The sequence below is a fragment of the Neophocaena asiaeorientalis genome, unplaced genomic scaffold, assembly GCF_003031525.2.
Source record: "Neophocaena asiaeorientalis asiaeorientalis breed wild unplaced genomic scaffold, Neophocaena_asiaeorientalis_V1.1 scaffold348, whole genome shotgun sequence".
Lineage (NCBI taxonomy): Eukaryota > Metazoa > Chordata > Mammalia > Artiodactyla > Phocoenidae > Neophocaena > Neophocaena asiaeorientalis.
In genome coordinates this window covers 2,046,329-2,074,043 of record NW_020172672.1, presented here as the reverse complement: position 1 = coordinate 2,074,043, position 27,715 = coordinate 2,046,329, and the positions used below count along the sequence as shown (strand labels likewise).

Sequence of the window (27,715 nt, the reverse complement as noted above, 5' to 3'; positions counted from 1 at the left end):
GGTTACCGGCGGGGGCGCGTCAGGGAGGCTGAGGGCTGTGCTGCATGCTGGATGAATGTGTGAATGTGTGCATTTGTGTGCGGGCTGCGCCAGGGCGTGCTGTGCTCCCGGGGTGGTGAGCGCCCGCCGGGTTTGTGGGCCAGGAGGGGAGCGCGTTACCCGCTCGGCGCGCGCCCGCGGGTGCAAACGCACGCGCGCACCCAACCTCTGGACTCCACCGCCGCGGGTCGGGAACTGCAGCCCCAGCGCACCCGCCCGCGGCGGCCAAGGGGGCGGGGAGAAGGAGGGTTTCTCCCGGCCTCTGTTCTCTGGTTCGCGGTGGTCTGGGCGGGCCGGGGCCGGGGCCGGGTGGAGAGCGGTGAAATGTGTAACTACCTCTCGCTAACCTGTACCCCCGTCTCCCCGCCTACACACCCCTCACCACCACACACACACGCACGCACGCACGCACGCACGCACACAGCCACAGGCCCTCATTCAGAGGCTAGCCTGCTCCTACAGACGGTGCCTGACCTGCCCCGAGGACCCGACCCATTGCAGGAGATGAATAAAGCAATTTGTTCCGGGGGTGGGGGAAGCTATCTTTCCTCTTTATTCAATGCGTTTTATTTTTAACCGTGGAGGGAGGGGGTGGGGGCTTTAAATAGAACAGACGCCTTTAATGGAGTGCCATAAATTTCCCCGCTCCCTACCCGCCTGGCTGCCGCCTGTCTCTCACCCTCTGGCTCTCTGTCTCCTGGTGATTAAAAGACAAACCCAGAAGGTTTGGTGGTTCGGTCCCCTGGGCAGAAAGACTGAAACTGGGGCTAGTTTAGCAGAAAGGCAGGCCGCAGCTGGGAGCAAGTTTCCAAGCTCTTAGGTGGTGGAGAAACACCCCAAGCGGAGGGAGTTGTGGGTAAGTGATAGGAGCACATCCGGCCTCCTGGTGGTTCGCGAAGGGGAAGCCTCTGGGCCTTGGGGCGACCTGGTGCCTCGCAGCCGTGTGTGATTAATCTCCGCAGCTGTTGTGCCCTGTCCACTTGAGCTGAGCTCTTGTTTACCTCGATTTTCAAATATAGCTGCTGCGCCCTGTTCTCCCTGACAGAGGTGATCAGCTCACTCTGTCTGGGTGCCTGTGCACCTGCCAGCCCTTCTTGCCGGCCTCACTGGATCCAAGTTTGAGAGGAACCTGCCCCTTCATGCCTTGCAGCTCTCCACGTGAGGATGGTTGAGCGTCAGAGCTGGGGGTGACCAGGTGTGGCCCACCAACCCGTCCCTGCAATCTGCAATTCCTGTCTGCAGTCTGCACGTACAAGGCCGCTCCACAGCTTCCTTTTCCTTTAAATAAAATATAGATACGGGGTTGAAAAGAAGAAGGTGGGAACTGTAGAACTGAACTTAGTTGAAGTGGTTCTCGAGCTTAATGAAGATAAGGCTGTTCATGCGGTTTCCTCTCCCTGGAATGCTTTTTTGCTCTTCTAACACTCGTGAATTCCACCTCCATCCTTATCTAATGTACTCCTATCCGTCCTTCAGCCCTTAATTCATTGGTGGCTTTCTCCAGGAAGCCTTCCATACCTTCCCTGACTAGGCCAGATCCCCTTATTTTACACACTCAAAACTGGAACCTAATATTTTGAAGTAATTTAAAGATGCGCATTCAATTTATTTACGTGATTGAGTAATGCCAGCCATGCCTCTGGACGGAAAGCTGCATGAAGGGAGGAAAGATAGCTGGTGTTTATTCACATTGTATCCCCAGGGCCTGGCACTGTGCCTGGCATAGAGGAGCTACTCAGTCAACATTGGGTGAATGAACGGACTTGGAGGAATAAGTCACCTCTCCTCTCTGCTCCCGTTCCTCTGACCTCTACTTGGGCGTCTCTTGCACTGCACCCCAGAGTCTCCTGGTCAGAGAAGGAAGAACAGGGTTAGCAAACTGACTCTGTAGGAAACACGCCCTTCCCCTGGGCTTCTCCCTGAGCTGGGACCCTGAAGCCGAGGGAGTGTCCTTTTGCCCCAGCCCTGCCCTGTCCCTGTGCAAGGCGGTCCCTTGTACAGTCCCTGGCATAGTTGCTCCTATTGTCCATGGGTAGTCATTGTGGTCATTGTTCCTCAGCCTGCATGGTCCAGTCACTGCCCACAGGATGGATTTGGGGGGAATGTGTCACACATTTTGGCTTCTCTTCAAGCTACCAAGGTCAGATAAGAAGAGAGAATAACTTCCTTTGCGTTCAAGCCTGGTTGCTTTGCTTAGAGGTTCAAACATTTGATGAGGTTCAGAAATACCTAAGAATCCAAAAGAGAAAGCCTTCATTTCTTCATTCAATCAGTTATTTATTCAATAAACATTCAGCAACGTACTCTGCCAGGCATTTGCTAGGTACTGAGGCAAATAAAATAGAATGGTCCCTTTCCTCGTCAACACACATTCATTCCAGCAGGGATAACCAAGTAGTGAGCACATAATTAACATATAAAGTGATTCCTTTCAATGGAGGCTAAACCCCAGGTTCAGTCCTTAGGAGAACTTCTAGGGACAGTTAATTCCAGAAAGACAGGATAGAGAGGAGTTGGCTTTGGTGAAAGCAGGGAGGGGGGAGGTGGTGGAGAAAGCGCTTTGAGTGAAGGGATCAGTATGCAAAGGCCTCAAGTGGACAAGAGCTCTTCCAAATGACTGAAGACTGAGGGTAAAATTCAGGGAGATGAATTCAGAGAAGCTCTAGGGGCCAAACCCTGAAGGGCTTGTACTCGATGCTAAGGATTTCCACTGAGTTTCCAGGGGGTTTAGGAAGGTTTTTAGTACTGTAGTGCGTGGTCAGATTTGCAGTTTAGATAGTATGCTGAGACCAGAATGTAGAGAGAGGGAGGTAGGGAGTTAGGGGGCTGTTGTAGAAACCCCAGTGTGTTGTCATCCTGGTGGCCTGTGAGGGAGGGTTAGGGGGTCCTCTTTCTGTTTTAGCGTACAAACCAGAGCTGTCCTTCTAGGAAGACGTTTCCCTATTTTCTTTAACGAGTTTGGTTTATGTTTGGTTGTCTATTTGTGTTCTGGATGGCACTCTAAACCCAACACTGGGCAGGGCGCCTCAGGGGAAAGGAAAAATGGCTCCAGCAGGTGTAAGACACACTTCCTGGTCAACTGAGCTGCCCGGCAAGGCAGACTCCCAAAGATCTGAGGTCTCTGGGGGCTGGGGAAGGTCTCAAGCAGGAGGGTAATGGATTTAGATCCATATCGAAGTCCATAAAGACTATCGAACAAGACATCTAGATAGGAAGAATCGCATGTGTATGTATATGTATATTTTTTATAATATGGAGAGGGGATAAAGGCTAATTCCCGAATCAGGTGTATTCAGATGTGGTATACAGAGTTGTGTCTATTAAGAAAACAGCTCTTGGAATGGGCCAGGTAGCATTTACTGCCTTGATAGCTGAATGACAAATAGTGCTTTCCTGGTTGTATACAGGAACACTGGGTCATGTAGATACTGGATCCAGAAGTGGGACTGGAAACTGTTTTCCTGCCCTGGCTCGCACGTGGCAATTTCCAAATCACTTGAGGAGAGGACCTCCCAGTCATGCACTGCTTTGTTCATCCTAGAGAATGAAGGCAAATAGTGTGAGCTCGGTCAACACTCTCCCTTTGCACCCTGATCTCCCAACGTTGTCCCTCATCCTTACTTGTCACTGGTCTCACAGTAAAAAAAAAGCTCTCCCTTCCCTTCCTGCACAGTGCCGCTCCTGCCCTGCCTTAATAAACTTGCCCTGAGCTCGTTCTTTTTCAGCATTGAATCTCCTCCTTCTAACTGTAAGCAGGATCAGCAAACCCCATCCTGACAAGAATATCACTTTGTTCACTTCCTCTCCCGTCATTTTCTCTTCCCATCTCGCTTTCAACAGACCCCTGAAATTTTAGAGCAGACATCTGTCTCTATTTCCCCATCACTCATTCATTCACTTAGCCCCTTGCTTTCTCACTTTTTTCTACCTCCCGCCCAACTATCACCCACCAAGCACTTCTCATTCTCCCAAATATAATAACTTATTCCTGATTCCCCCCAGCCCCCGTCAGGTAAGAATGATCATTAGCTCCTTGAAACTTCCCCCTCTTGGCTTCTATCACACTGAACTCTCCACGTACTCTCTAGGTGGTCCCTCTTCCACCTCCTCTCCAAGATCCTCTCCTGCCTCCCAGTTTTCCCCTTCTACCTTATCCCTCAGCATCTTCCTTAGTGGTTTGTGCTGTCACTCCTGCGTGGAGAGTTCTCCGTCAAGGACTCCAGCTCTCCAAGCCCAGCAGCTTGTTTCCAGCCACTTGCACAATATCTCCCGCAGGATGTCCTGTCAGCCCCTCAGACTGAATCTTTACTAAACTGACATCTTTGTCCTGAGGAGTTGCTCTTCCTGACTTCCCGCGTTCTATTGATGGCATCACACAGCTTCCGGTCACCCTGGCTGGAAGTCCCCAAGTTTACCTATGACTCCGCCCCCTTGTGATCCGAGGACAGTAGTCCTCCCTTAACCACACTTTCACTCTTTGCGGTTTCAGTTACCCGTGGTCAACTTTGATCCGAAAATATTTAATGGAAAATTCCAGAAATAATTCGTAAGTCTTAAATAGTGCACTGTTTTGCGAGATGAAATCTGGTGCCATCGCGGGCCATCCCGCCCCGGATGTGAACCATCACTTTGTCCAGCGTATCCCCGCCCGTTAGTCACTTTGTAGCCGGCTCAGTTATCAGATCGACTGTCTCGGAATCGCAGTGCTTGTGTTCAAGGGACCCTTATTTTACTTAATCGTGGCCCCAAAGCACAAGAATGGTGATGCTGGCAATTCGGATGTGCCAAAGAGAAGCCGCAAAGTGCTTCCTTTAAGTGAAAAAGCGCAAGTTCACCATTTAATAAGGAAAGAAAAAATCCTATGCTGAGGTTGCTAAGATCTATGGTAAGAACCGTGAAATTGGGAAGGAAAAAGACATTCGTGCTAGTTTTGCTGTCGCACCTCTGTCACACTACAAAAGTTACAGCCACAGTGCGTGCTAAAGTGCTTTATTAAGATGGAAAAAGCATTAAATTTGTACTATATTTTGAGTGAGAGAGAAAAAGACTACATTCACATAACTTTTATTAAAGTGTATTGTTATATTTGTCCTATTTTATTATTATCGTTAATCTCGTACTGGGCCTAATTTGTAAAGTCAACTATAAGCATGTATGTACAGGAAAAAACGTGCTCTGTAGAGTTAAGTACTGTCTGCAGTTTCAGGCATCCACTGGGGGTCTTGGAACTTATCCCACAGACATGAAGGGGGACTATCGTATTGCTAATGTCTGTTAAGTCCATTCCTCTCTTCTCCATCCCTACTACCACTACCTCAGTACAGAGTTGATAACCTCTTACATAATAATAATGATAATAATAATTATTATTATAGCAGCCAACATTTGTATGTTTGCAACAGAATCTGTTGCAAGGTGTCTAACATTGATTTTTCCCATTCAATCCTTACCATACCTGTATGAAGTAACTATTACTATGATACTCTAAACAATAACTTTCTAACATCTTCCCAACTTCGTTCTCCCGGTCCTTCAGTTCACTTTAGCGACCGTTACGAGATTCCCCTCCTAAAACACCGTTCTACGCTTGTCATTTTCCCACACAAAAAAATCCTGAAGGGCCTCCCGGTTTTTGCAGCAGTCCAACTCCTGGTATTCAAGGGCCTCCGTGGCCTGGTTCACCACTCCACTTATAGTCTCACTTTTTACAATCCCCATGTAGGCACATAAGTACACTTGTCCTTTCTTCTTCTGTGCCTTTGTTCATGGTTTGCCTTTCACTAGGAATCCTACCCGTTCTTCAGTGTTCAGTTCAAATAGCTCTTTCTGATGGGAAGGCTTTGTGGAGAAGCAGTCTCTTATTCTGAATATTTATAACACAGCATCTGTTTTTCATGAGACCCTTATATTTATTGAAATGCAGATTTTTAAAATTATTTTAAAAAATTTTACTTTCTGTAAAGTAAGTCTTTCTGACTTACTTTCCTTCCGGGACCAAGTCCTTTTTCTCTCTCCCACTCCTTGTTGCGTGATGCCTGAAACACAGTGGGTGTTCAATGAAAAATGAAGAAGTGAAGAAATGAATAACCTGCCTCACTTTTGAGGCATGTGAAACAAGGTCAAGAAAGGAATCTGTCCTATTTATCATAAAAGGAGCCAGTGATGGAGTCAAAAAATCAAACCAGGAGCGGGCAACGTGGTATCACAGAAGATGCGTTGAACGGGTGGCAAGAACATTATATTCTAGTTATTATCGCTTCTGACAACTACAGGCAAGACCCACTTCTGCTCTCTGGGCCTCACATTCATTACGCTTAAAAAAAAAAGGCTATGTTAGATGTACTGATTTTAAGCTACCTCCCTGACCTGACAATTCTATGTTCTGTGGGTCTCATTCCACAGCCTAGAGATCACCTCCTACTAAGAATATTATTCATGCTGACCGCATCTTTTGCTTCAGAACCTTCCAGCTGCAATTTGAAGCCCCCAATTTGTTATCACATTGGGTCTCTAGAGGTCAAATGAGCAGCCAACCCAACTATCTGGATGTCTGGCCTACAAGACATCCTGAGCTGGTTAAGGGCCCTGATGGCCCGAGGCTGGCACTCCTGTGTGGAGTCCCTTCCCACTGCGACACTCTGGGGCATTCTCAGAATGACTAGTAGTGCTCGGTCCCCAAATGCTCCAGACAATTCTGTCTCAATTCCTGTGCTTCTGCTTTTCCTTTTCCATCCAGGAAGGATGTATTTGAATCCGCGTAGACTCTGGTGAGAGCCTACGTGGAATCACTTTGTCCAGCGGCTTTCCAGAGGCTCTGCTCAGGGCCTACCATACCACTGTACCCTCTCCCCTAGGATTCGGGAAGAATCTTCTTGAGTCTGTGCCTTCCAGCCTCTCAGAAGGAACTAACGGGGGAGTCAACTTCGAGGAGAATCATTAGAGGGGTGGGGAGAGAGCACAGCTGTCAAGACAGCATCTGGATATGCTGGGAGTCCTAGGAGTCTGCTCCCAGCACCCTCTTGTAAAAGGAGGCCCCAGAACACCCCTGGAGTTGAGTGTACAAGAAAATCCCGCAGCCATGTGTCAGAGAGAGTACCTTGAGTGCTTGCCCGAGTCCATTTGCTCTTCATTTGGGCAACGATATGACCTAATCCCATATTTTAACATTTAAAAATTAAGAGAAATTAAATGGCATTAAATCAGCCTCCTGGAGGATGTGCTGAGGAAAAGGTACATAAAAGCAGCTAATCACCAGCTTCCCCTTGATGGGTAGGCAACAGGGCAGAGGGATGTCAGCCCTCTCTCTCTGCGGATAATTCCAAAAGATAGAGCCCAAGCGGTTTTCTCTGGGGAACAGGGAGGGGCGGAAACAATGCCCCCTCAGCCTGTCCTGGGCCCCTGGCCCAGCCCTGATTTTCCTTTCAATGACAGGGGATGTTGTCTCTTGGTCTTGCCTGACATGATACTTTTTCACGCTTGGCGGAAGGAGACCCCTGGCAGCCAGAGGACCAAGGTTTAGTTCTGGCTTCATTATTTCTTGGCTTGGAAACTCTAGGCAGTGAACTGAGCCTCTGTTTCTTCATGTGTATGAACAACCTCATGAGGATTAAATGAGATCGTGTGAGTGAGAAGGCCTTTGTCAATTGTTGGTACAGACTATCACTGGAGATTTGTTGAGTGAATAGTGTACTATGAATGTTGGTTATCAAGAGGCCACGTACTCCGGAGGAAAAGGAAGGTGCCCGTGAGAGGGCTAAGGTGGAGAGAATGAAATGTGCTTAGAAACGTCCTCACAACCACCCTCCAAATACTACTGTGGTCCTGTTGGTGCTTTCAAATGAACAAAACTGGCTGTTCTCTGAGGTCATTGGCTTTAACCATTGACCTTTCTACCCCAGGGCTTCCCAGGAAGCTTGACATCTCCCCTCACAGGTACATCTTTCCAAAAACGCTTATTCCTGCAGAGTGAGCATCGATCTCCTCAAGAAATACTGACACTCACTCTGCCAGGCTCTAGTCAAGGCTCTGAGAATACTGGGACCGAGTTTTCTGCTCCCATGGAGTTTATGTTCTATGATAAACCAGTGAACAAACAGAAAAACAATGATGATTTCAGTCACTGTGTGTGCTCTAAAGGAAAGGAAGAGTGGGACTTCCCTGGAGGTCCAGTGGTTAAGATTCCACGCTTCCACTTCAGGGGGCACGGGTTTGATCCTGGTTGGGGAGCCAAGATCCTGCATGCCACTTGGTGCACCCCCCCCCCCCAAAAAAAAGAAAGAAAAGGAAAAGTGGTGTGACAGAGTGCTGAGGGGGAAGGATAGGATCATATTTAGTTAAGATGAGGGCAGGAAGCCTCTGGGAAGGCGGCACCTGAGACCTGAATGAGATCAAAAAGTGATCTATAGAGATCTTTAGGGTAGAGGTGTTGCCAGCAGAAGTAACAGTAAATGCAAAGGTCCTAGGGCAGGTACATGCTTGATGTGTTCTAGAAACTTCAGGGAACTCCACCATAGCTGGAGTGGAGTATAGCGGCAGCAAAACGAAGTGATGGGAGGTGAGGGTGGGAAGTTAGAAGTCAGTAGGGGGTGGGGAGTTCTGCAGAAAGAGAAGGTTGCAAAGAATGGCATGATCTACAGTAAGTCCCCTACACATGAACCTTCAAGTTGCGAACTTTCAAAGATTCGAACATGCATTCCATCAGTGTCACGTGTGAGTGAAATTGCAGCTTGTCTCCTATTGCTGACGATCCTTCAGCTCTGCCATCTCCCACCTCCTCTCACTCCTCCAATCAGTAATTCTTCTAGCCTGTTCACTCGATGGCAGCCCCTGGATGCCAACTGTTGCACTGCACTGCTGTACTTTTCAAGGTACTGCACTGTGAGATTTAAAATGTTTCCTTTATTTTTTGTGTTGTTTGTTTTTTATGCATTATTTGTGTGAAAAGTATTATGAACTTCTTACAGTACAGTACTATGTAGCTGACTGTGTCAGTTAGGTACCCAGGCTAACTTTGTTGGACTTACGAACAAATTGGACTTAGGAACGCACTCTCGGAACGGAACTCATTCATATGTTGGGGACTTACTGTATCTGATTTACATTTTTTTTTTTTTTTGTGGTACGCGGGCCTCTCACTGTTGTGGCCTCTCCCGTTGCGGAGCACAGGCTCCGGACGCGCAGGCTCAGCGGCCATGGCTCACAGGCCCAGCCGCTCCGCGGCACGTGGGATCTTCCCAGACCGGGGCACGAACCCGTGTCCCCTGCATCGGCAGGCGGACTCTCAACCACTGCGCCACCAGTGAAGCCCTGATTTACATTTTAAAAAGACACGGTGGCTGTTTTTCTGGAGCGTAGACTGTAAGAGATGTGGCAAGACTGGCAGCTTTGCAGTAGTCCAGGTGAGGTAATATTGAACCTCCAGTAGCTAGAAAAGAGTGTGACATGCATTTGGCACCCAATAAACTTGAGAACACGTCGGGGCAGAAGTGATCTTCCAAGACCCTACAACTGTGATGGGCACATAGTAAATGCTTGATAAATTTTTTCATGAATCAATGAGCAGAATCAGGTTTTCTTGTAACCCACGCTAGGATTTGAGTTCATCTCGATATTTTGGATCTTTTAAAAATACTTTTTAGTTTTCTAGCTGGCAGTATTTTGGAGGGGCAGTGCATTTTATGAGTTCATGTCCTTCTGTGTAAAACTGCATTCTCCTTTGAAAGAGATGTGAGAAATCTGACTCCACCACTTCCAGGGCAGTGTGGGGTGGCGGGATGGATATTCTCAGTCAGTGCTGGTAATTCCTAAAACCCTGTGTTTACATTTGGAAACCGATCTTGTGTACCTTTCTGTGCACTTCTCCACAGCAGGGACCAGACCTGTCTCATCACCGCGTCCCCTGAACTTATCACAGTCAGGACTATTGAGCCAGCACATGGTTATTACCTTGACTAGACTGAGGAGCATTCTGGTGCCTTGGTGGGGCCTTCTTGCTGTCTTCCTGGAGAGCCCAGAACTCTCCTGGCCTCATTTGTCTCACAGTCACAGGACATCCCTAAAGCTAAACAGGTATCTAAGTTCGACGGATTTGTGTTGAATTTTTCAGCTCCCATTTCTTTGGGCCTGGAGATCCCTGAATCAGGAGAACCCTTGCGGGACCAGTGGGATGACAAAGGTGCCTGATGTGCTTTGGTCCTGCCTGGGGCTCTTCATCCCTTTTTCGCCATCATCTTCTATTTTCAATTAGTCCTCAACATGTATGGATTCTACTTTTGAAAAAATTCTAAACCCCTGCCTCTCCTCAGCGGGCCTGTTCTCATTGCCTGTGCTCAGGTTCTGATCATGTCTCACTCACATACCTCAAGAGTCTCTGAACCGGTCTTCTGCCCCGAGTCTTGCCCCACTTTCGTTCACTTATCCAGTTTCCGCGTTGTTGTCAGTCTAGGGCTCCATACAAAGGGAAAACAAGGATCTTGTCCCTCCTGTGATTCAAAAACTTTCAGTGGTTCCTTATTACCTCCAAGATAATGCCCCAATACCTTGGCTGGGCGTACAAGGCCTCTTACAAACGATTCCTCACTTATTTCTGTAGCTTCTCTCAAGTGCCCTGTCCTTCAGACAACCTGTTCACTGTTCTTTAAACAGACACTGCTTGTTTGGGCTGACGTGTTCTTTAGCATGGCTTTCTCTTACCTTTGTTTGAGGTGCGCTGGCTTTGACCCACTTAACTCCTATTCATTCTTCAAATCCTAGGTCTAAGGTCGCCTGGTCCATGACGCCGGCCCTGGTGATCCTAGGCAGCACTTGACCTTCCTTCCTCTGTGCTCTAGGCACTTTCCACATGCTTCCAAATCTAGGACTCATTTTGTTGTAATTTGGTTTTCTGTCACTGTTCTCCGGTGAAGTGTGCGCTCCTCAGGGGGGGATTACATTTTGTTCATATAACTCAGATTGGAAAAACCTTGCTCACAGCATCCCTGACAGATGGGATGCTCCGTGTGAACACTGCCAAGAGTGGGAGAAATCACTGGCTATTATGCTTTCTATTTTTGCATATTTATTCATGGATCTATTCATTCACTAAGTATATACTGAACACCCGCTCTATGCCAGGCACTGATATAGACACCGGGGATACAGAAATACCAAAGAGATAAAAATGTCTACCCTCTAGGAACTTTTATTCTAATTGTTTTGAATGTGCCAAAAAAAAAAAAAAGAGTTGGATACGAAGCGGAGTAACCTCCTCCTCATAGTTCTGTGAAAGTTGACCTGTGCCACGTGGACTGGATTTCATACAAGTGCATGCATGTATAAATGAATGAACGAATCACTAAACAAACAAAGATAGTGTGAGGAAAAAGGGAAAAGACTTAGAAACATGTTTGCTGAAAATAGATGAGTAGCATCATTTTCTTATGTAGGTAAGGGAACTCTGGGTCTTTTCTGTTTCTTTAGTAAAAGAGTAAATCAGACAGCAAGTTGAGGGGGAGACAAAGGGAAAATCTACTTATTTGAGTAGGGAGTTGATGCTGACTCTCCTTGGCAAGGTATGAAAGGAAGTGAGAGTCCAGGAGGGTGGGATGTTTGTCCAGTGTATAGAAGGGCTTTGTGGTACCCATTTATGAGTTAACTCGTGATGCACTAAGAGTCCTTTTTTTTGGTCCAAAGACAGTCCCTAATGGTTGGAATCCCTGAGATGCAAATGTCTTAGTCAGGCTATGTTCCTTTTCTTCTCTCCCTTGGCTGCACCTCAAAATCAACTAAGGAACTTTTAAAAAGGCTGAATATCTAGACTCCACTCGCAGAGAGTCCAAAACTTAGGTCCGGAGTAGGAACCAGATATCTGTATTTTTGAGAGCTCCAAAGTTATTCTAAAGCACAGCCCTGTCTAGCACGTGATCCTAGTTCCATTATTGCCTCCAACGTGGGGAATGACTTACATGCAGATGTAGATCCAGCAGCAGGAGAAGCAGAACTTTAATTAGGTGGGCAAAGTCCTTTCTCTTCCTTTCTCTCTAGCCCCCTCTCATGGTTTGTGACTCTCCAGATCTGTCAAGGACTTATGGAGGGCAAAGTCCTCTGGCTTCCACAGAGTCTGGTAAACCTTTGAATAGAATCAACAAGCCTTGGAATCATAGAATTTTAGAGGCAGAGAGGATATTAGAGATCAGGTCCAACCTCTTAGCCCTATCAGCTGAGTGTGATCACTTGCTAAAAAAAAAAAAAAGTCCCTTAGAGAATCCCTCAGGGAATTTCTCTAAGAGTGTAGGAGATGGACGTGTAGACAGATAAGCCCAGGTTAACGTGACAATGTGTGACAAGTGCTTCAGTGGTCATCAAAGTGCTAGAGGAAGGCGGGGGAGAAAATGACTTATTTGGAAGGTAGAGGAAGAGGGCATTATCAGGGAAGGCTTCCCAGAGGAGGTAGAGGTTCCTAGGGCTGTAGGTTCTTGACCTAAGGGCTCCAGATTCCTACCCTGTTATTCCACCATCCCTTTTAGATTTTGGCATTTGACATACCAAGTTTCATAGCTCAGCTGTGTCACCTGCTCAGCTAGTGGACCTTGGGTGAATTATTAATCTTCGGGCCCAAGTCTCCTCATTTCTAAAACGGATAATACTACCTGAATCATTGCGGGATACTTAGGTATTAAGCAGCAGCTGTAAAAGTACCTAATGCAGTGGCAGCCATAGAGTAAGTACTCAATGAATAGACGTGATGATTGTTTTTGTTGTCGTCATTTTTAGAGTCTTTGTTTTATACACAGCATGAGAAGGAGGCCTGCTGGTGCTTCCTCTTCTTTTTTTTTTTTTTTTTTTTTTTTTTTGTGCGGTACGCGGGCTTCTCACTGTTGTGGCCTCTCCTCTTACGGAGCACAGGCTCCGGATGCGCAGGCTCAGCGGCCATGGCTCACGGGCCCAGCCGCTCCGCGGCATGTGGGCTCTTCCCGGACCGGGGCACAAAGCCGTGTCCCGTGCATCGACAGGCGGACTCTCAACCACTGCGCCACCAGGAAAGCCCCGCTTCCTCTTCTTGTGTGGTAGTGCCTGGGAGAGAGCCAGCAGGATTTTATGAAGTTATCATATGGCTTGGATGTCATTAAGGGTTTGGGGGCTTCAAGGAAGGCAAAATATGACAATTGCATGAGATCAGAGAAGCAAGAACAGTAAAATACCAGCCATATCATGTGCTACCGCAAGGTTCTTGGTATTATAAAGCCGTGCTGCATTGCGCCCACTGTCCGCAAGGTTAGAGGCAGCTCTGCAGCGACCAACTTGAGAGCTTAGAGCAGAACAAGAGAAAGACAGTACTTCCCATGACATCATCGTAGACACTTATGCCCATAATTCCTGGTTTGTCTCTATTCCTCATCAGAAGGTAAACGCTATAAAGTTGGGGATGTGGTGTAGCTCGTTCATGGCAGTACACCCAATCCCTAGGACAGTGCTTGGTCCAAAATGGGCATTCAAAGAGCGGTTGTTTAAAAAATGGGTTTGATCCAAGGTGCTTTTGGTAAATCCAGAATGTCGGCTCTCCTTGCCTTTTTGGGGCCCCCTTTTCCTACCACCCTCCCTTAACTTAATCTCTTATCCTCTGAGGTCTGCTTGGGCCACAACCTAACTTAAATGTGTGCCTTCGCTTCTTTGCGTTTCGTGAGAGACGGCCCTGCCTGCCATCAAAGCATTTTTGACTCAGGGGAACTATGGAGATTATCCAACCCAACACAGATTTTCTGGATGAGGAAGCTGATGCCATAAGAGGTTCACTGACTCTTCAAAGTCTCATAGCTTGTTGAGGCAGAGCTGGGAAGAAGGTTCTTGCCTCCTGCTTTCAAATTTGGGGCTCTGCCACTGCTCCGGGCTGCCTTGGAGTATGTAGAGCCTCCAAGCTCGTAGCCAGGGCTCCATATCCAGAAAGACTCACCATCCCCTCCCCAGGCCCTTGCTTTTCAAAGTGGGTACCCAAACGTAGGGTATCTACCCGGCACAGTGGTTAACACCATGTGCTCTGGAGTCAGGCTGCCAGAATCCAAGAGCTTATTTTTCTCCTTACTGTGATTTGAGCAAATTCTTTAACCTTTATGAACTCCAATTTGCTTATCTGTAAAATAGGCGTGATGATAATATTAACTTTTTCACTCTGAAGATTCAAAGAGATCATAATGCACGAAAAGCAGCATCATTGTAGTTTCCTCCTCGGATCCAAGTTCCAACTGTGGCAGACAAACTACCTAAGTAGCCGAGGTCACGTCTTTCCTACTCTTTGAGAGTGCCGGGAATTTCGTTCCTGTGTTTCTGGGAGAGAACTGCCACAGAGAGGGCTCTGCAGACTCTTATCCCCTGTAGGCAGAGGAAGTACAGACGATGCGGTGTTCCTGGACTCGGGTGACACTTCAGATCCAGTGCAGCCTGGCTGCACCTAAAACTTTATGTAAATTGGCTGTGATGCCTGTGCAGGGGCCCAGATTTAGAAGCAGAGCAGGATGAGTCTACCCAGGCTGGTGACAAGCCCGGAGCAGTGTTCCCCATTGGAGAAAGTGGAGGGCGTAGCAGGAGGGAGAATTTGCTCAGTCTGGCCTGGTGGCACTGTTTTATTAATGATCTGGAAGAGCAGAGGAACAGTGATTTTCATTAAATATGCCAGTGATATTAAAAGATGTCAGGAGCCACTGCTGAGGACACAGACACCTTGCAGACGGCCCCTGGGGGCGTTAGGAAAATAATTCAGGAAAAAGATGAGAGGCTGTGGGCTGAGCTGAGGGGACAGAGGGTCATCATAGGCAGAATATACCCTAGGCCCACCACCCTCTTTGTCTGTATCCGTTCTGTTTCCAATAGATTTCAAACTGATCTTCCTGCTTTGGTTTTCTTCCTCCTACAGCCAGCCTAAACGCTTTAGCCAAATTGGTTTTTCTGATATACAGATCAGACCATGTCATTCTCCTGTTCAGAATCCTATCATTGGCTTTTCACTGCCCTTAGGATAAAAAAATCCCATCTTCTCAGCCTGGCATATAAGACTTGCCATGAATTGGGTCCTCCCTCTGTGACCAGCCTCATCTTCTGCCCCTTCTGCCTCACACTGAATGCCTTGTAATTCTGTGCACACAGCAGGCTTTTCCACGGCTTTGTGTCTTTGCTTGGGCTGTTCTCTTTGACTCAAGTGCCCTTCCCACTTTCTTTCTTTCTTCTTCTTCTTTTTTTTTTTAAACTAAAGCTCACTCATGCTTGAAGCCTCATTTCAGGGATCACTTTCTTCAGAACGCCTCCTGAATCCCCAAGCTGGCTCAGTGCCCTCCTCGCGTACGGCAGCATTCTGCCCATACCTTCACTGACAAAGGTAGAAGTGCCTATATGTGCAGCTCTCCACCCCTGCTAGATGGTGCCTTCGAGGGCAAACATTTTTTATTTTGCCCACTGGCATCTAGTACCAGGCCTGGAGAATCATAGGCGTTTGTTAATGTTTGTCAAACTGAACTGATGGGAAGGAGAATATTCGGGTGGGAGATGGCCTCGGGCAACCAGGACACCCCCAGGAAACCTGGGGACCAGGCAACTCTACCAAATGGTTGGTCTCTCCTGTGAGGGTACGTGAGGCAGTCATATTGCTTCTAAGTCCACAGAAGACTGGAAGCTGATGGGGGCTCGTGGACATTCTGCAACAAATTGGGACATCCTAGTAAAGTGGAGTGGTTACGACCATAAATTTTATGTCATCTGTGTGTGGGCTCTGGCTCTGCTACTTCTTTGCTTTATGCTTTGAGTAAATGACTCAAATGACTTAACTAAGACTCAGTTTCCCAAAATGTAAAAGAGGGATAAAAGTAGTACTAATCTCATAGGGTTGTTCTGAAGATGAAATGGGATCATACTTTATGCATACAATAAGCACTTTTAAGTGTTAGTTACAATCATTAATATCTTCCTTATTTGGGGTGGTTCTTGGGGGTCTCAAGCTGAGTCACCTCCCTGACTTAAGGCTGATTAAAAGCCTTCTGGAGCCACCAAATATCACTTGGGTCTCTGAGGGACTGCGTGGACCCCCCAGGAGGTTGGGATCTGTCTCAGTTGGTGTCTGGGGCTGGGGCAATGGCACAAAAAGATGACTCTTGGCTTGTTCATCAGAGACGTCCCCTCTCCCTCTTAATTTCTCAGGGAGAAAGCATCTCCTGGTAGGGCCGGAAAGAACAACTGGGCATCCACGGCTCGTTTTCCACCTTCAGTTCCAAAAACTTGAGGCAGGCAATTCTTGGCCACCTTCTTGCCTTGTTTTCTTTTATCCTTTCCTTCAGTTCGTTTGTTTTGGTCAGGGAACAGCCTGATTCTGACTACATGATAGCATAGTCCCCATAAAAATCTATGGCCACGTGTGTCTGTAGGACCAAGGGAAATAAAGGCCATGATCCTGCTTAATTATCCAGGTAGGTAAGATCAGTAGGAATCCTCGTCCCCCTTTGATCAGGGTAACTCTACTATCTCAATGTTGCATGTCCCCTGACTGCAGCAGGCCAGCCCTCTTCCCTAACCTGTGGATAGCCCACTCCTGTGGGCTTGGCCAGCCATGCAGCTGCCACCGCCTGTCACCATGTTGGCTCTTGATCAAAGAGCTGCTCCAGCTGTGCCCACCTTCTGTCTCCTCATGTCTGGGGCTTATCAGAATTCACAAAGTGTTGTGTTTTCAGAGGTCAAGGCAAGGAGCCAAGATCTGTCTCTGTCTACATTTCTCTGGCTAGGTGAGTGCCAGACCTATGAACAGGGTCACTGTGTGCATCACAGATTATGAGGGCTTTGAGTATGGATGCCGAACACCTTCAACCTCTCTACTCCTCCATGGTCGTTGTCATAGCCTCTTCTCCTCTGAGTGAGGTCAGAGCTCCAAGCACCTTCTGGGGTGACCCCCAGTACCTGGACTAATGGGGAATGTGGTCCTCAGCAGTTGGCTCTGTGGATTAACGAAACCAAGTTAATCCACAGAGCCCTTTGGGAGGAGGGCCTTCAGGATTACAGTATGCACCAGGGTGTACTGTGTCCGCAAGGGAATTTCTCTTTGAGTACAAGCCTTGGGAATTTAAACAGGTCCTACATAGCCTCTAAAATCTAGTCCGGATTTGTCTATGAGATTTTTTTTTTTCCTAAAGCAAATGGCTATAATTCAGATTGTAAAATGACTTTAAAGAAGGCTGATTTCTGAGTTTATTAGTCTTCTCAGGCTACCATAACAAAATACCATAGACTGAGTGGGTTAAACAATAGAAATTTATCGGGAGGCTGGGATTCCAAGATCAAGATACTGGCCAATTTGGTTTCTGGATAGAGGTCTCTTCCTGGCTTGTAGATAACCACTCTCTCCCTATGTCCTCACAAAATGGACAGCTCTCTCTCTCTCTCTCTCTCTCTCTCTCTCTCTCTCTCTCTCTCTCTCACACACACACACACACACACACACGTCTTCTTATAAGGCCACCAATCCTATTGGATTAGGACCCCACCCTTATGACTTCATTTCACCTAAATTACCTCCTAGAAGTCCTATCTCCAAATAAAGCCACAGTGTGGATTAGGGCTTCAAAATAGGAATTTGGGGAGGGGCACAATTCAGTCCATAGCACTGAGGAAGCTTCCCTCAGGGTCACATTTATTTATTCCCAAACATACGTTTCCTGAGCATCTAACTAACTACTTAGGATACTGTGATAAACAGAATAGACGTAATCTTTGCCTTTATGTCATTCATAGTTTAATGGATGAGTTAGTCATTAATCATATAATCCTACAAATACCCATGTAATTTCAAAGTGTTATAAGTGCCACGAAGGAAAATTAAAGAGGGAGTTGACCATTTCTAGGGTGAACATAAGTTTTTCTGAGAGAGTGACACTCAAGCTGAGATCCAAAGCATTGTTAACAGTGGGGGTACGAAGAAGGAACAGTCATTTTGGTCGTGGGTGACGTTATGGGCAAAGGTCCCGAGGTGGAAAATAAGTTGATGTACTCTAGGACCTGATATGGCCGTTATTGCAGAAATGCAGTGAGAGGGACAGTGGCAAGAGCTGAGGGGGAAGAGGAGGAAGAAAGTAGCTCGTGCGAGGCTTGGCGGGTCATGGTAAGGATACTGGTCTCTTATATTAAGAGCGAGGGGAAAATACTGAAGGACTTCAAATGGGGGAGTGAGAGCATAGGTTTGGGTTTTTTAAAGAAAAGATGACTGTGGCTATATGAGAAGATGGAATAGAGAATGGTCAGAGTTGGAGTGAGTTCAGTAAGGAGGTGACTGTAGTAGATTGATCTGGTGAGGAGTAAGGGGCCTTGGGCTGTGATGGTGGTGAGAGAGTTGGGGGGAGAGTTGGTAGGGTTTAGTGCTGGACTGAAGAAAGAAAGGTTTGCAGACAGGCAGCGATTTTAGAGCATGAGAAACCGGGTGAGTGGAAGTGCTGTTTTCTGAAATGGGAAACAGCGGAGAAGAAGGAGGAGCAGGTAGGGAATAGCAGCATTCCTCCATTGCTAACAATACCCCTACATGGTTACAGCAGAGGTGGAAAAATGGGCAAACTGTGTGTTTTCAGGTATTGAATATTTGCTTCCTCATTCCATCTGAACGAGGCAATGAGTAGAAAGAGAAGTCTGTAGTTTCAGCTGAGTTTCTTCCATTCATGCGCACCTTTTAGTGCTTTGAGACCAGCAGAGGAGGCTGCATTTCACCCCCAAAATCTTGCCTACAGATGAAAAGAAACTTATTTGAGAGCCACTTGCATGTTATTTATAGTGCTTTCTACCACGTGGCCCTTTCAGTGTTTGGGTTTGGAATTTGAGTGGCTGACTGATCTTCACCTTCCTGTAACTGGACACCTAAACTCTTTCATAAGCATGTTTTGCTGGAGGGCTAAGGACTGCCGTGGACTGGTCTTGGGCACAGCTTACAGGGCCTCAGTTTAGCTATATGGCAGGTAATATTCACCACAGAACATCTCTTGATTTCCCAAGCTTGCCTCCCTAAATTTTCCGTATGGGGAAGGAGTTTCTCCCAACCAGGCTCGACTGCATACAGAGCAAGGTGTTCTATCTGGGGGGGAGTAGCCCAGGAAGGAAGTTCAGTATGTACTCCTCTAAACCTATGCTATGCAAGATTCTTGAGTATCTTAAGTACGATGACAGTGTGGTAAGGGAGGCTGAAAGCTCTAGAAACAGTAGAAGTGAGGATGAAGACTCATGTCATACTTGGCCAATTTTAAGTTGATTGTTGAGAACTCTCACAGATAACAAAGGGGTTGGGAGACAGAACTAAAAGGGTACCACTTAAGTTTCCAATACCAATATTCCCAGCGATTTTAAGCCATATTTCAACGGAGTCTACCAGAGGGTCCTGAGGACAGAGCAGCTATTTGTACCTCCCAGTGACATCTATTTTTCCAAGTGAGAGACTGCCCAGTGTGTTAGTGCAATACGTCACTCAAGGTGAAGCGTCAGTTTGAATTGGTGGGAACCTGCCGTTTGCTGTCCTCCTTTTCTTCATGCCTTTTTCTGCCCCTCTGATCTCTTCTAGGTCTCTGGACTGTCAGGTGGACCATTGGTGCTGAAGTGGAAGCCAGCGGCTAAGTCTTGTGTATGGCGTGGTTAAGGTTGCAGCCTCTTACCTCTGCCTTCCTCCATTTTGGGCTGATTACCTTTGTGCTCTTCCTGAATGGTCTTCGGGCAGAGGCTGGCGGCTCAGGGGATGTGCCCAGCGCAGGGCAGAACAATGAGTCCTGTACAGGGTCATCGGACTGCAAGGAGGGTGTCATCCTGCCAATCTGGTACCCAGAGAACCCTTCCCTTGGAGACAAGATTGCCAGGGTCATTGTCTATTTTGTGGCCCTGATATACATGTTTCTCGGGGTGTCCATCATTGCTGATCGCTTCATGGCATCTATTGAAGTCATCACTTCTCAAGAGAGAGAGGTGACTATCAAAAAGCCCAATGGAGAGACCAGCACAACCACGATTAGGGTCTGGAACGAAACTGTCTCCAATCTGACCCTTATGGCCCTGGGTTCCTCTGCTCCTGAGATCCTCCTCTCTTTAATTGAGGTGTGTGGTCATGGGTTCATTGCTGGTGATCTGGGACCTTCTACCATTGTAGGCAGTGCAGCCTTCAACATGTTCATCATCATTGGTATCTGCGTCTACGTGATCCCCGATGGAGAGACTCGCAAGATAAAGCACCTCCGAGTCTTCTTTGTCACTGCTGCTTGGAGCATCTTTGCCTACATCTGGCTCTATATGATCCTGGCCGTCTTCTCTCCTGGTGTGGTCCAGGTTTGGGAAGGCCTCCTCACTCTCTTCTTCTTTCCAGTGTGTGTCCTTCTGGCCTGGGTGGCAGATAGGCGACTGCTCTTCTACAAATACATGCACAAAAAGTACCGCACAGATAAACACCGAGGAATCATCATAGAGACAGAGGGTGGCCACCCCAAGGGCATCGAGATGGATGGGAAAGTGATGAATTCCCACTTCCTAGATGGGCATCTGGTGCCCCTGGAAGGGAAGGAAGTGGATGAGTCCCGCAGGGAGATGATCCGGATTCTCAAGGATCTGAAGCAAAAACACCCAGAGAAGGACTTAGATCAGCTGGTAGAGATGGCCAATTACTATGCTCTCTCCCATCAACAGAAGAGCCGCGCCTTCTACCGGATCCAGGCCACCCGTATGATGACTGGCGCAGGCAATATCCTGAAGAAGCATGCAGCAGAGCAAGCCAAAAAGGCCTCCAGCATGAGCGAGGTGCGCACTGATGAGCCGGAGGACTTTGTCTCCAAGGTCTTCTTTGACCCGTGCTCTTACCAGTGCCTGGAGAACTGTGGGGCTGTGCTCCTGACAGTGGTGAGGAAAGGGGGGGACATGTCCAAGACCCTGTATGTGGACTACAAAACAGAGGATGGTTCTGCCAATGCGGGGGCTGACTATGAGTTCACAGAGGGCACTGTGGTTCTGAAGCCAGGAGAGACCCAGAAGGAGTTCTCTGTGGGCATCATTGACGATGACATTTTTGAGGAGGATGAACACTTCTTTGTGAGGTTGAGCAACGTTCGCATAGAGGAGGAGCAGCCAGGGGAGGGGATGCCTCCCAGAGTACTCAATAGTCTTCCCTTGCCTCGGGCTGTCCTGGTGTCCCCTTGTGTGGCCACAGTCACCATCTTGGATGATGATCATGCGGGCATCTTCACTTTTGAATGTGACACTGTTCATGTCAGTGAAAGTATTGGTGTCATGGAGGTCAAGGTTCTGCGGACATCAGGTGCCCGGGGCACAGTCATCGTACCCTTTAGGACAGTAGAAGGGGCCGCCAAGGGTGGTGGTGAGGATTTTGAAGACACATATGGGGAGATGGAGTTCAAGAATGATGAAACTGTGTAAGTAACCTTTCCACAGTCCATCTGCCTCCGTCCCTTGCCACCCCCTTCTCTCCTGCACCACGTTTTAAAACTTTTTCTTGTATTTGCGTTAATGTCAAACTTTGGTTCCATCACAGGTGTGCAGGATCAGCAGACCCTCCTGCCAGGTTCTGCTTCCAAAATCTCCTTCAGCTTTCTCACTTGAAATTGTTTATGGGCAAGGAATCCTGTGGCAGGATCTAAGGACGTAGAACATTTTGTCCACTGAAACTCAAAATGACGGCTGGTGGAGTTGTGGGCTGACAAGTTCTGATATCAGATTTGGGGGATTCTTGTGAATTCTCCTAGCAAGAGCTAGGAGACTGCTTGGGTCTCTCCTTCCTCCTCTTCTCAGGCCAAGGGCTTACATGAGCTTTGAAGCCAATCCTTTCCATTCTGAGACAGTGGTAGCCCGATCAGGACATCCTCAAGAAAGTGAGTGGCATTGGCTTTTTTTTTCCAGTACCACATTGCAATTGTACTGTATAAGCAGATTTCAGGCACCTCTCCTTCAATTTGGAAATCGCAAAATTGATTGAAACTTAGCAGTCTCTTTAAACACCAATAGGCTATTTTATGGTGCGAGGCTTGCCCAGTTTAGGTGAGATGAATCAGTATGGCTTGGGTCCTGGAGGTATCTTGGAGAAGCAGAGCTCCCAGGGCAGCGGCCACCTGTCTTCAGTCACAGGTCTAAGCTCCAAAATCTGGCTAAGCAGTGGAGGAGAAGCCTCTTAGGAATTGTGGGGGAAAAACACATCTTCTGTGTGGTCATCTCTTTTCATAGTCCAGAGTTCTCCTAAAATAATTCTCAGGTTACTGCCCCATTTAGTCCTTCAGACACTGTGGGTCTTGCACTCCTGTTGCCTTTGTCAGTCTGAGGCCTCTCCCCATTGAAACACCTTGTACTGGGTATTCAGTCCTGTTCTCGGATGGATATCTTTAAAGAAGATAGCAGACTGACTCTCCCCAGGATTTGTAGCTTATGAGAGGGCAGACTTTCCAAGGTGGCCAAGAAGAAAGGGGATGAGAAAGGGGAACATTGGTCTCAGAATTCCTGCTCACATCCACGAGCAATAAGCAGTAGAGGGGAAGGTGTGAAGAACAAAAGGGGGCCTATATAGACAGTGGGAGAAGTCAAACTGCTCCAAGAACCTGCTAAAACCACTTTCAGTGGGAAATGAAAACTCTCATCTGTAAAGTGGGAATAACAATACTTTCCTTGCCTCAAGGCTGGGCTCGTCTCTTTTTGCAGTTCCTCCCAGCTGTAGGATTTTCTGAACTATAGACATAGGCTCTCGTACCCACAGCAGCCAAAGATGGAAGGGGGGATACTGTCTTCTGAAATGAAATGGCCATTGACAATTTGATTTATTGGAGCTCTGTTTAGTCATTTTGCTGGGAAGGATAATAACTTGTTAACGTAAGTAAAAACCTGTGCCTTCTAGAGAATACTATCCATTTATATACATACAAATGAAGGCCCTCGCTGGGAGGAAAAACTCCATGAAATTTCACACGTATTTATGGCAATGTCAGTAGATGAGAAGTTATCGTCAGGCATTAAATGACATCAAGACCACAGCATTGGCCATAACTGGACAGACTTGGGGTTCCTCCTATTCAGTACCTGTCTACCGAGGGAACTGAAGGGTAGTTTTTGAGAGATCAGAAGTTGAGCTCCCAGTTTCTTCACCTCATTAATAATCAGTTGTGCACCTAGGATCTCTAAAGATGACTAAACCTTCCTCAGACCTGTGTGTATTTTCAGCTTGATTACTGTCTTGGTGTAAAGGAGCCTCATGAATTATCGCTTCTGGGTGATGTTTGTTCTAAATGTATGTGCACTTCTACACGTTTGAGATGCTGGTCCAGGGTATTGTAGGGTTTCCCATCTATTCCTTTGCATGAGTTTTTAGACTTCAGTAGACTTTAGACTACCCTCTTGGCCTTCTTCATTGCAGAAGAATGAGTCCAAAGCCTGCTAGTCTCTTCTCACAAAAGGAGCCCTACCTTTGATACTTTAAATTGTAATTTTACATCTAGAGGCAGTATGATACAGCCAAAAAAACCCATGGGCCCTAAGTATAGTACTCTGGGTTAGGATTCTGGCTCTACTACTGATTTAACTATGTAGTTTGGAGAAATTTTATTAACTTAGATTATTTCCTCATTGAAAAAATGGGGATAATAATGTCTCTCATGCAGGGCTGTTATAATGAGTCAAGATATTATATGCAGTGTTCCTTGCACATGGTATGTGCTCAGTAAACAAAGCCATTAATAGTAATATCAACGAATTAACAATATTCTTCAGAAGACACCATTGATCCAATCAGGTTACCTGATTGGATCTCTGTGTGACCCTAATTAATAAGCATGCAAGTTTTTTGGTTACCATGAAGATTACTAATCTAAACTCATAAAATACTGGAGCCAGAAGGGACCTCAGAATATCTTCCAGGTATCATAGAGCAGTGCTTCTCAAATTTTAATGTGCTCATGAGCCGCTCAGGGATCTTGCTAAAATGCAGGTTATTATTCCAAAGGTCCAGAGTAGAGCTTGAGATTCTGCATTTCTAACAAGCTCTTGATGCTACTGGTGCCAAGTTAGAGTTGAAAGGCTCTAAAGCTCTTGACCAAACCATGAAACCCAGGAAGGAAAGTGGGTTTTCAGATTTCCAGTTCCAGTGTTCAACTTCATCTTATCTAGAATCTAGCTCTTACCCTGAGACCCTGCTAATCGCAATACCGATCTGGAAACTGAAATTAAAACCCTCAGGAGGACTTAGACAGAAGCTGTATGATGCCTGGAACGATTTTACTTTCTAATCCTTCTCTCTTTGTGTAGCTTTTTTTGCCCACCAATCCTGGTAGCACTGTCACTTTTGCCCTCACCATACTCTCTGGATCTATTCAGGATGAAGCCAGGCCTATGCTCTTATCAATAATACTAGGTCCGTGAATTCACTCATGTGGTTTTGTGCTTTACTTCTTCAAAGGTGTCCTTAGCACCGTGGAAGGATGAAAAAACATGAACTTTGGCGTCTGACAAACAGGTGTGAATCCATCGCTCACCAGCTGTGTAACTTGTAATGAGTCACTTCAGTCTGAGCCCAGATATTTTGTTGGAATGATAGGAACAATAATATCTCTTCTTCGGGATTGTGATAAGTGCTACGTACAAATATGAAGAAAATGCCCCTTTAGCACAGTTCCTGCTCATCAGAGGCGCTCACTCATTCAGCAGACAGTTATTAAATATCCGCTACATCCTAGGTACATTACTAGGTACCGCAGAGAAATAAGTGATTAAGATAAGCTGGCATTTCAGCTCCCAAGGATCTTATTCCCCAGTGGAGTGGACACAAGGTGTACACACAAATCAGAACACATGGGAGAAGTATGGTTGAGATAAGCTCAATAAGAGGGGAATGAAACTCCTCATTGTGTGTGTGTGACACCACTGAAGATTTTTGTTTTTTTCTTAAAATTTATTTATTTACCTATTTTTGGCTGCGTTGGGTCTTTGTTGCTGCGCGCGGGCTTTCTCTAGTTGCGGCGAACGGGGGCTACTCTTCGTCGCGGTGCGCGGGCTTCTTATTGCAGTGGCTTCTCTTGTTGTAGAGCATGGGCTCTAGGCACGTGGGCTTCAGTAGCTGTGGCTCGTGGGCTCTGGAGTGCAGGCTCAGTAGTTGTGGCGCACAGGTTTAGTTGCTCCACGGCATGTGGGATCTTCCTGGACCAGGGCTCGAACCTATGTCCCCTGCATTGGCAGGTGGATTCTTAACCGCTGCGCCACCAGGGAAGTCTGACTAAAGTTTTTAAAGTCACCTTCATTAAGGATGTAGTAGTGAAGTAGATGAAGTGGGGCGGGGGGTGGGTGGAAACATGATTACTTTAAACCCATGTTACAATAAACTCGTGATGTTTGAGAGGGATACTACTGACATCTTCGTGCTCCAGAAGAATCCATACCCTTGTGACTACCACTGCAGCACATCCTGGGAATAACAGCCTCTGAGCCTCCTGCAGATAATAATAAAGCCTCACCGAGATACGGGTGCTGGCCAGCACGTTAATCTCACTCACTGAACGTGTGGCTGGCTCCTGTATCCCAGGCTCACAGTGTGTCTCTGTAAAAATAAGATTATTGCGACTCATTGACCTTTGGAGTCTCTGGGAATAGTCAAAGCCACAGATGTCAAGACCTACTATAATTAAATAGCATAGGCCTCCTTCAAAGAAGAATCGAGTATTAGCTGTACCATGCATTTTCCAGGCAAATTAGGACGTTAAAACTGGAAGGTATCCGACCTCCCAGTTTTACAAATCATGAAGTTGAGAATAAGAGATGTAAAGTGACTTTTCCAGGATCACACAGGTAGATATGATAGAAAGTTAGACTTTTAGGTAGAAAGGACTTTTTAGATGCTACTGATTTAATGTCTCCCCCTCCCGATTTGGACCTTTCCATTTTATTTTTATCCATCAAAATCTCAACTTCGGAAAGAATATGGAAATTCTTGGGTGACAGATGCTCTGGAAGTGCACATCCAGAAGTGTTATGTGACTAATGTCTTAACTAAGAATAATAATATATTATGGACTATTTTTAATCTCTTGGTTCACCTTGAAACTGTTGAAGGAAAATAGCGAGCCCATAGAAAAGTTTTTAAAAGCTTTGTCTTAGTGATCTCTTGCTGAGGGAGACGTGTAGCTGAGACATCTTTTAGTGATGGTTAACTTCAGGCTAGACCTTGTTGCATGAAATAATGCAGGGTTTTTTCGTTTTTGTTTTTGTTTTTTTCAGAATGATGCAGGCCATTCTCTTCCAGGGGTGCTTTCTCTGTAAAGTTTCAGCCCAAGGCATCTTCCCATCAAAACCTATACAAATCCGGAGTTATCCAGGACACAATTTTCACATTCTCCAAGCTGACTGAAACACAGTGGACTTTTCTCTTTTTCTGTGGCTCAGCAGGGCGATAGGATAGTCTATCTGGCCACACGGAGGAAGGTGATTTGCCTCTAGAATGCCCTTTCTGTGCTTGAGAAAAGTCACTAGCTGCATGCTTAGTGAGGGTGGGAGTGCGGTGGAGGTAGATGTATTTCCCCCCTAGCTGGCATCCCTCCCTTTCTCCTCTCTTCTGCCTGCAGTGCCTGATTTCCAGTAACAAGCTGTCTTTGTGGCTTTAGGTAAACAGTCGGTCCCCCGGGGCCGCGGCTTCATGGAACTCACAGTGGAGCTGGGTGCTGGGTTCAGAGTTGTCCTGAAGAAGGGAATCCATGTCTAAGCCAATTGTTGAACGGGGGGACTTAACAGTGGAACATTTCAGGTAGGGTTGTTCAACTACAATCCTGTCTCTTTGGGGCCCAAAGGAGTGATGAGAGGCTATGTGGACTCTTCAGCAGAAGCTTTGGATGTTGTGCCCTGAAAGGCTCCAGGTCCTGCTAATGTTTTTCTTTTCTTCTTAATTACTGAAATTGCCAAAGACTATGTCAAAGGGTGACATATTCCAACTTCAGGATTCATAAAGCACCCCGAGTATACTTAAACCGTACATGTCTGGAAAGATCTCCAGGAAGTCCAGAGCCTTCCCGGTTAATTTGTTTTAGGGTCTAAGGGTACAACATTCCTGGCAATACTGGATCAGGCAACACTCCCTCTACTTGACCTGGTCAGGGACCGTATACAGCAGAGCGTTCAGTGTGCCTGCCCTGGGTCTTCTCGCTTTGGTCTGCCATCTGGTATGAGAAAGTTCAGGGTGCAGGGTTAGAGATTCTGCCAGGAAGAATGTTTGGGTTTGAGGAGAGAGGCACACTGCCATTGGAGATGATCACATGACCAGCCAATCAGAAGGTGAAAGAGCCTCAGCCTCAAAGCAGGGTCTCCTGTGCACTGCTTGGAACGATACTAGTTGGGGCGTCAGGCAATAATAAAGGAATGACGGTGGAGATCCTGCTATGGACCTTGCTTCGTTTGTCTCGACTCTTCGAAGTTTCCTCATTCACTCACAAGCATGATGGAAAGGGATACTTGGGCAAAGTGAGGTGGCTGAGTGGGGAGGACTCTTCCTTTTTGTCCAACTTTTATCAACTTCCCAGGTGTATTTGGGTCATACATGAGCACTCATTCCTTCCCCATCCTTTAGCTGTGCCCCTGTCAACTCCACGAGGAATGGAGTAGAATTCAGAGCTACAGTCTTCGGTTTATTCAAGACGTTGTTTTCTTGCTGTCTTTTTATTGTTTTTTTTTTTTTTTTTTTTTT

General features: G+C 46.7%; 1 protein-coding gene across 9 annotated transcripts in view; it reads left to right on the top strand.

Moving 5' to 3' along the window:
* The first annotated feature begins 19,644 nt into the window (after nucleotides 1-19,644).
* SLC8A3 (solute carrier family 8 member A3) overlaps nucleotides 19,645-27,715 on the top strand; it is a 125,212-nt gene continuing 117,141 nt past the window's right edge. For all 9 annotated transcript variants that reach the window (XM_024739634.1, XM_024739633.1, XM_024739636.1 and 6 more), the window contains exon 1: nucleotides 19,645-21,428. In XM_024739634.1, the coding sequence (XP_024595402.1) occupies nucleotides 19,645-21,428 (1,784 nt within the window). The remainder of the gene's footprint in view (nucleotides 21,429-27,715) is intronic.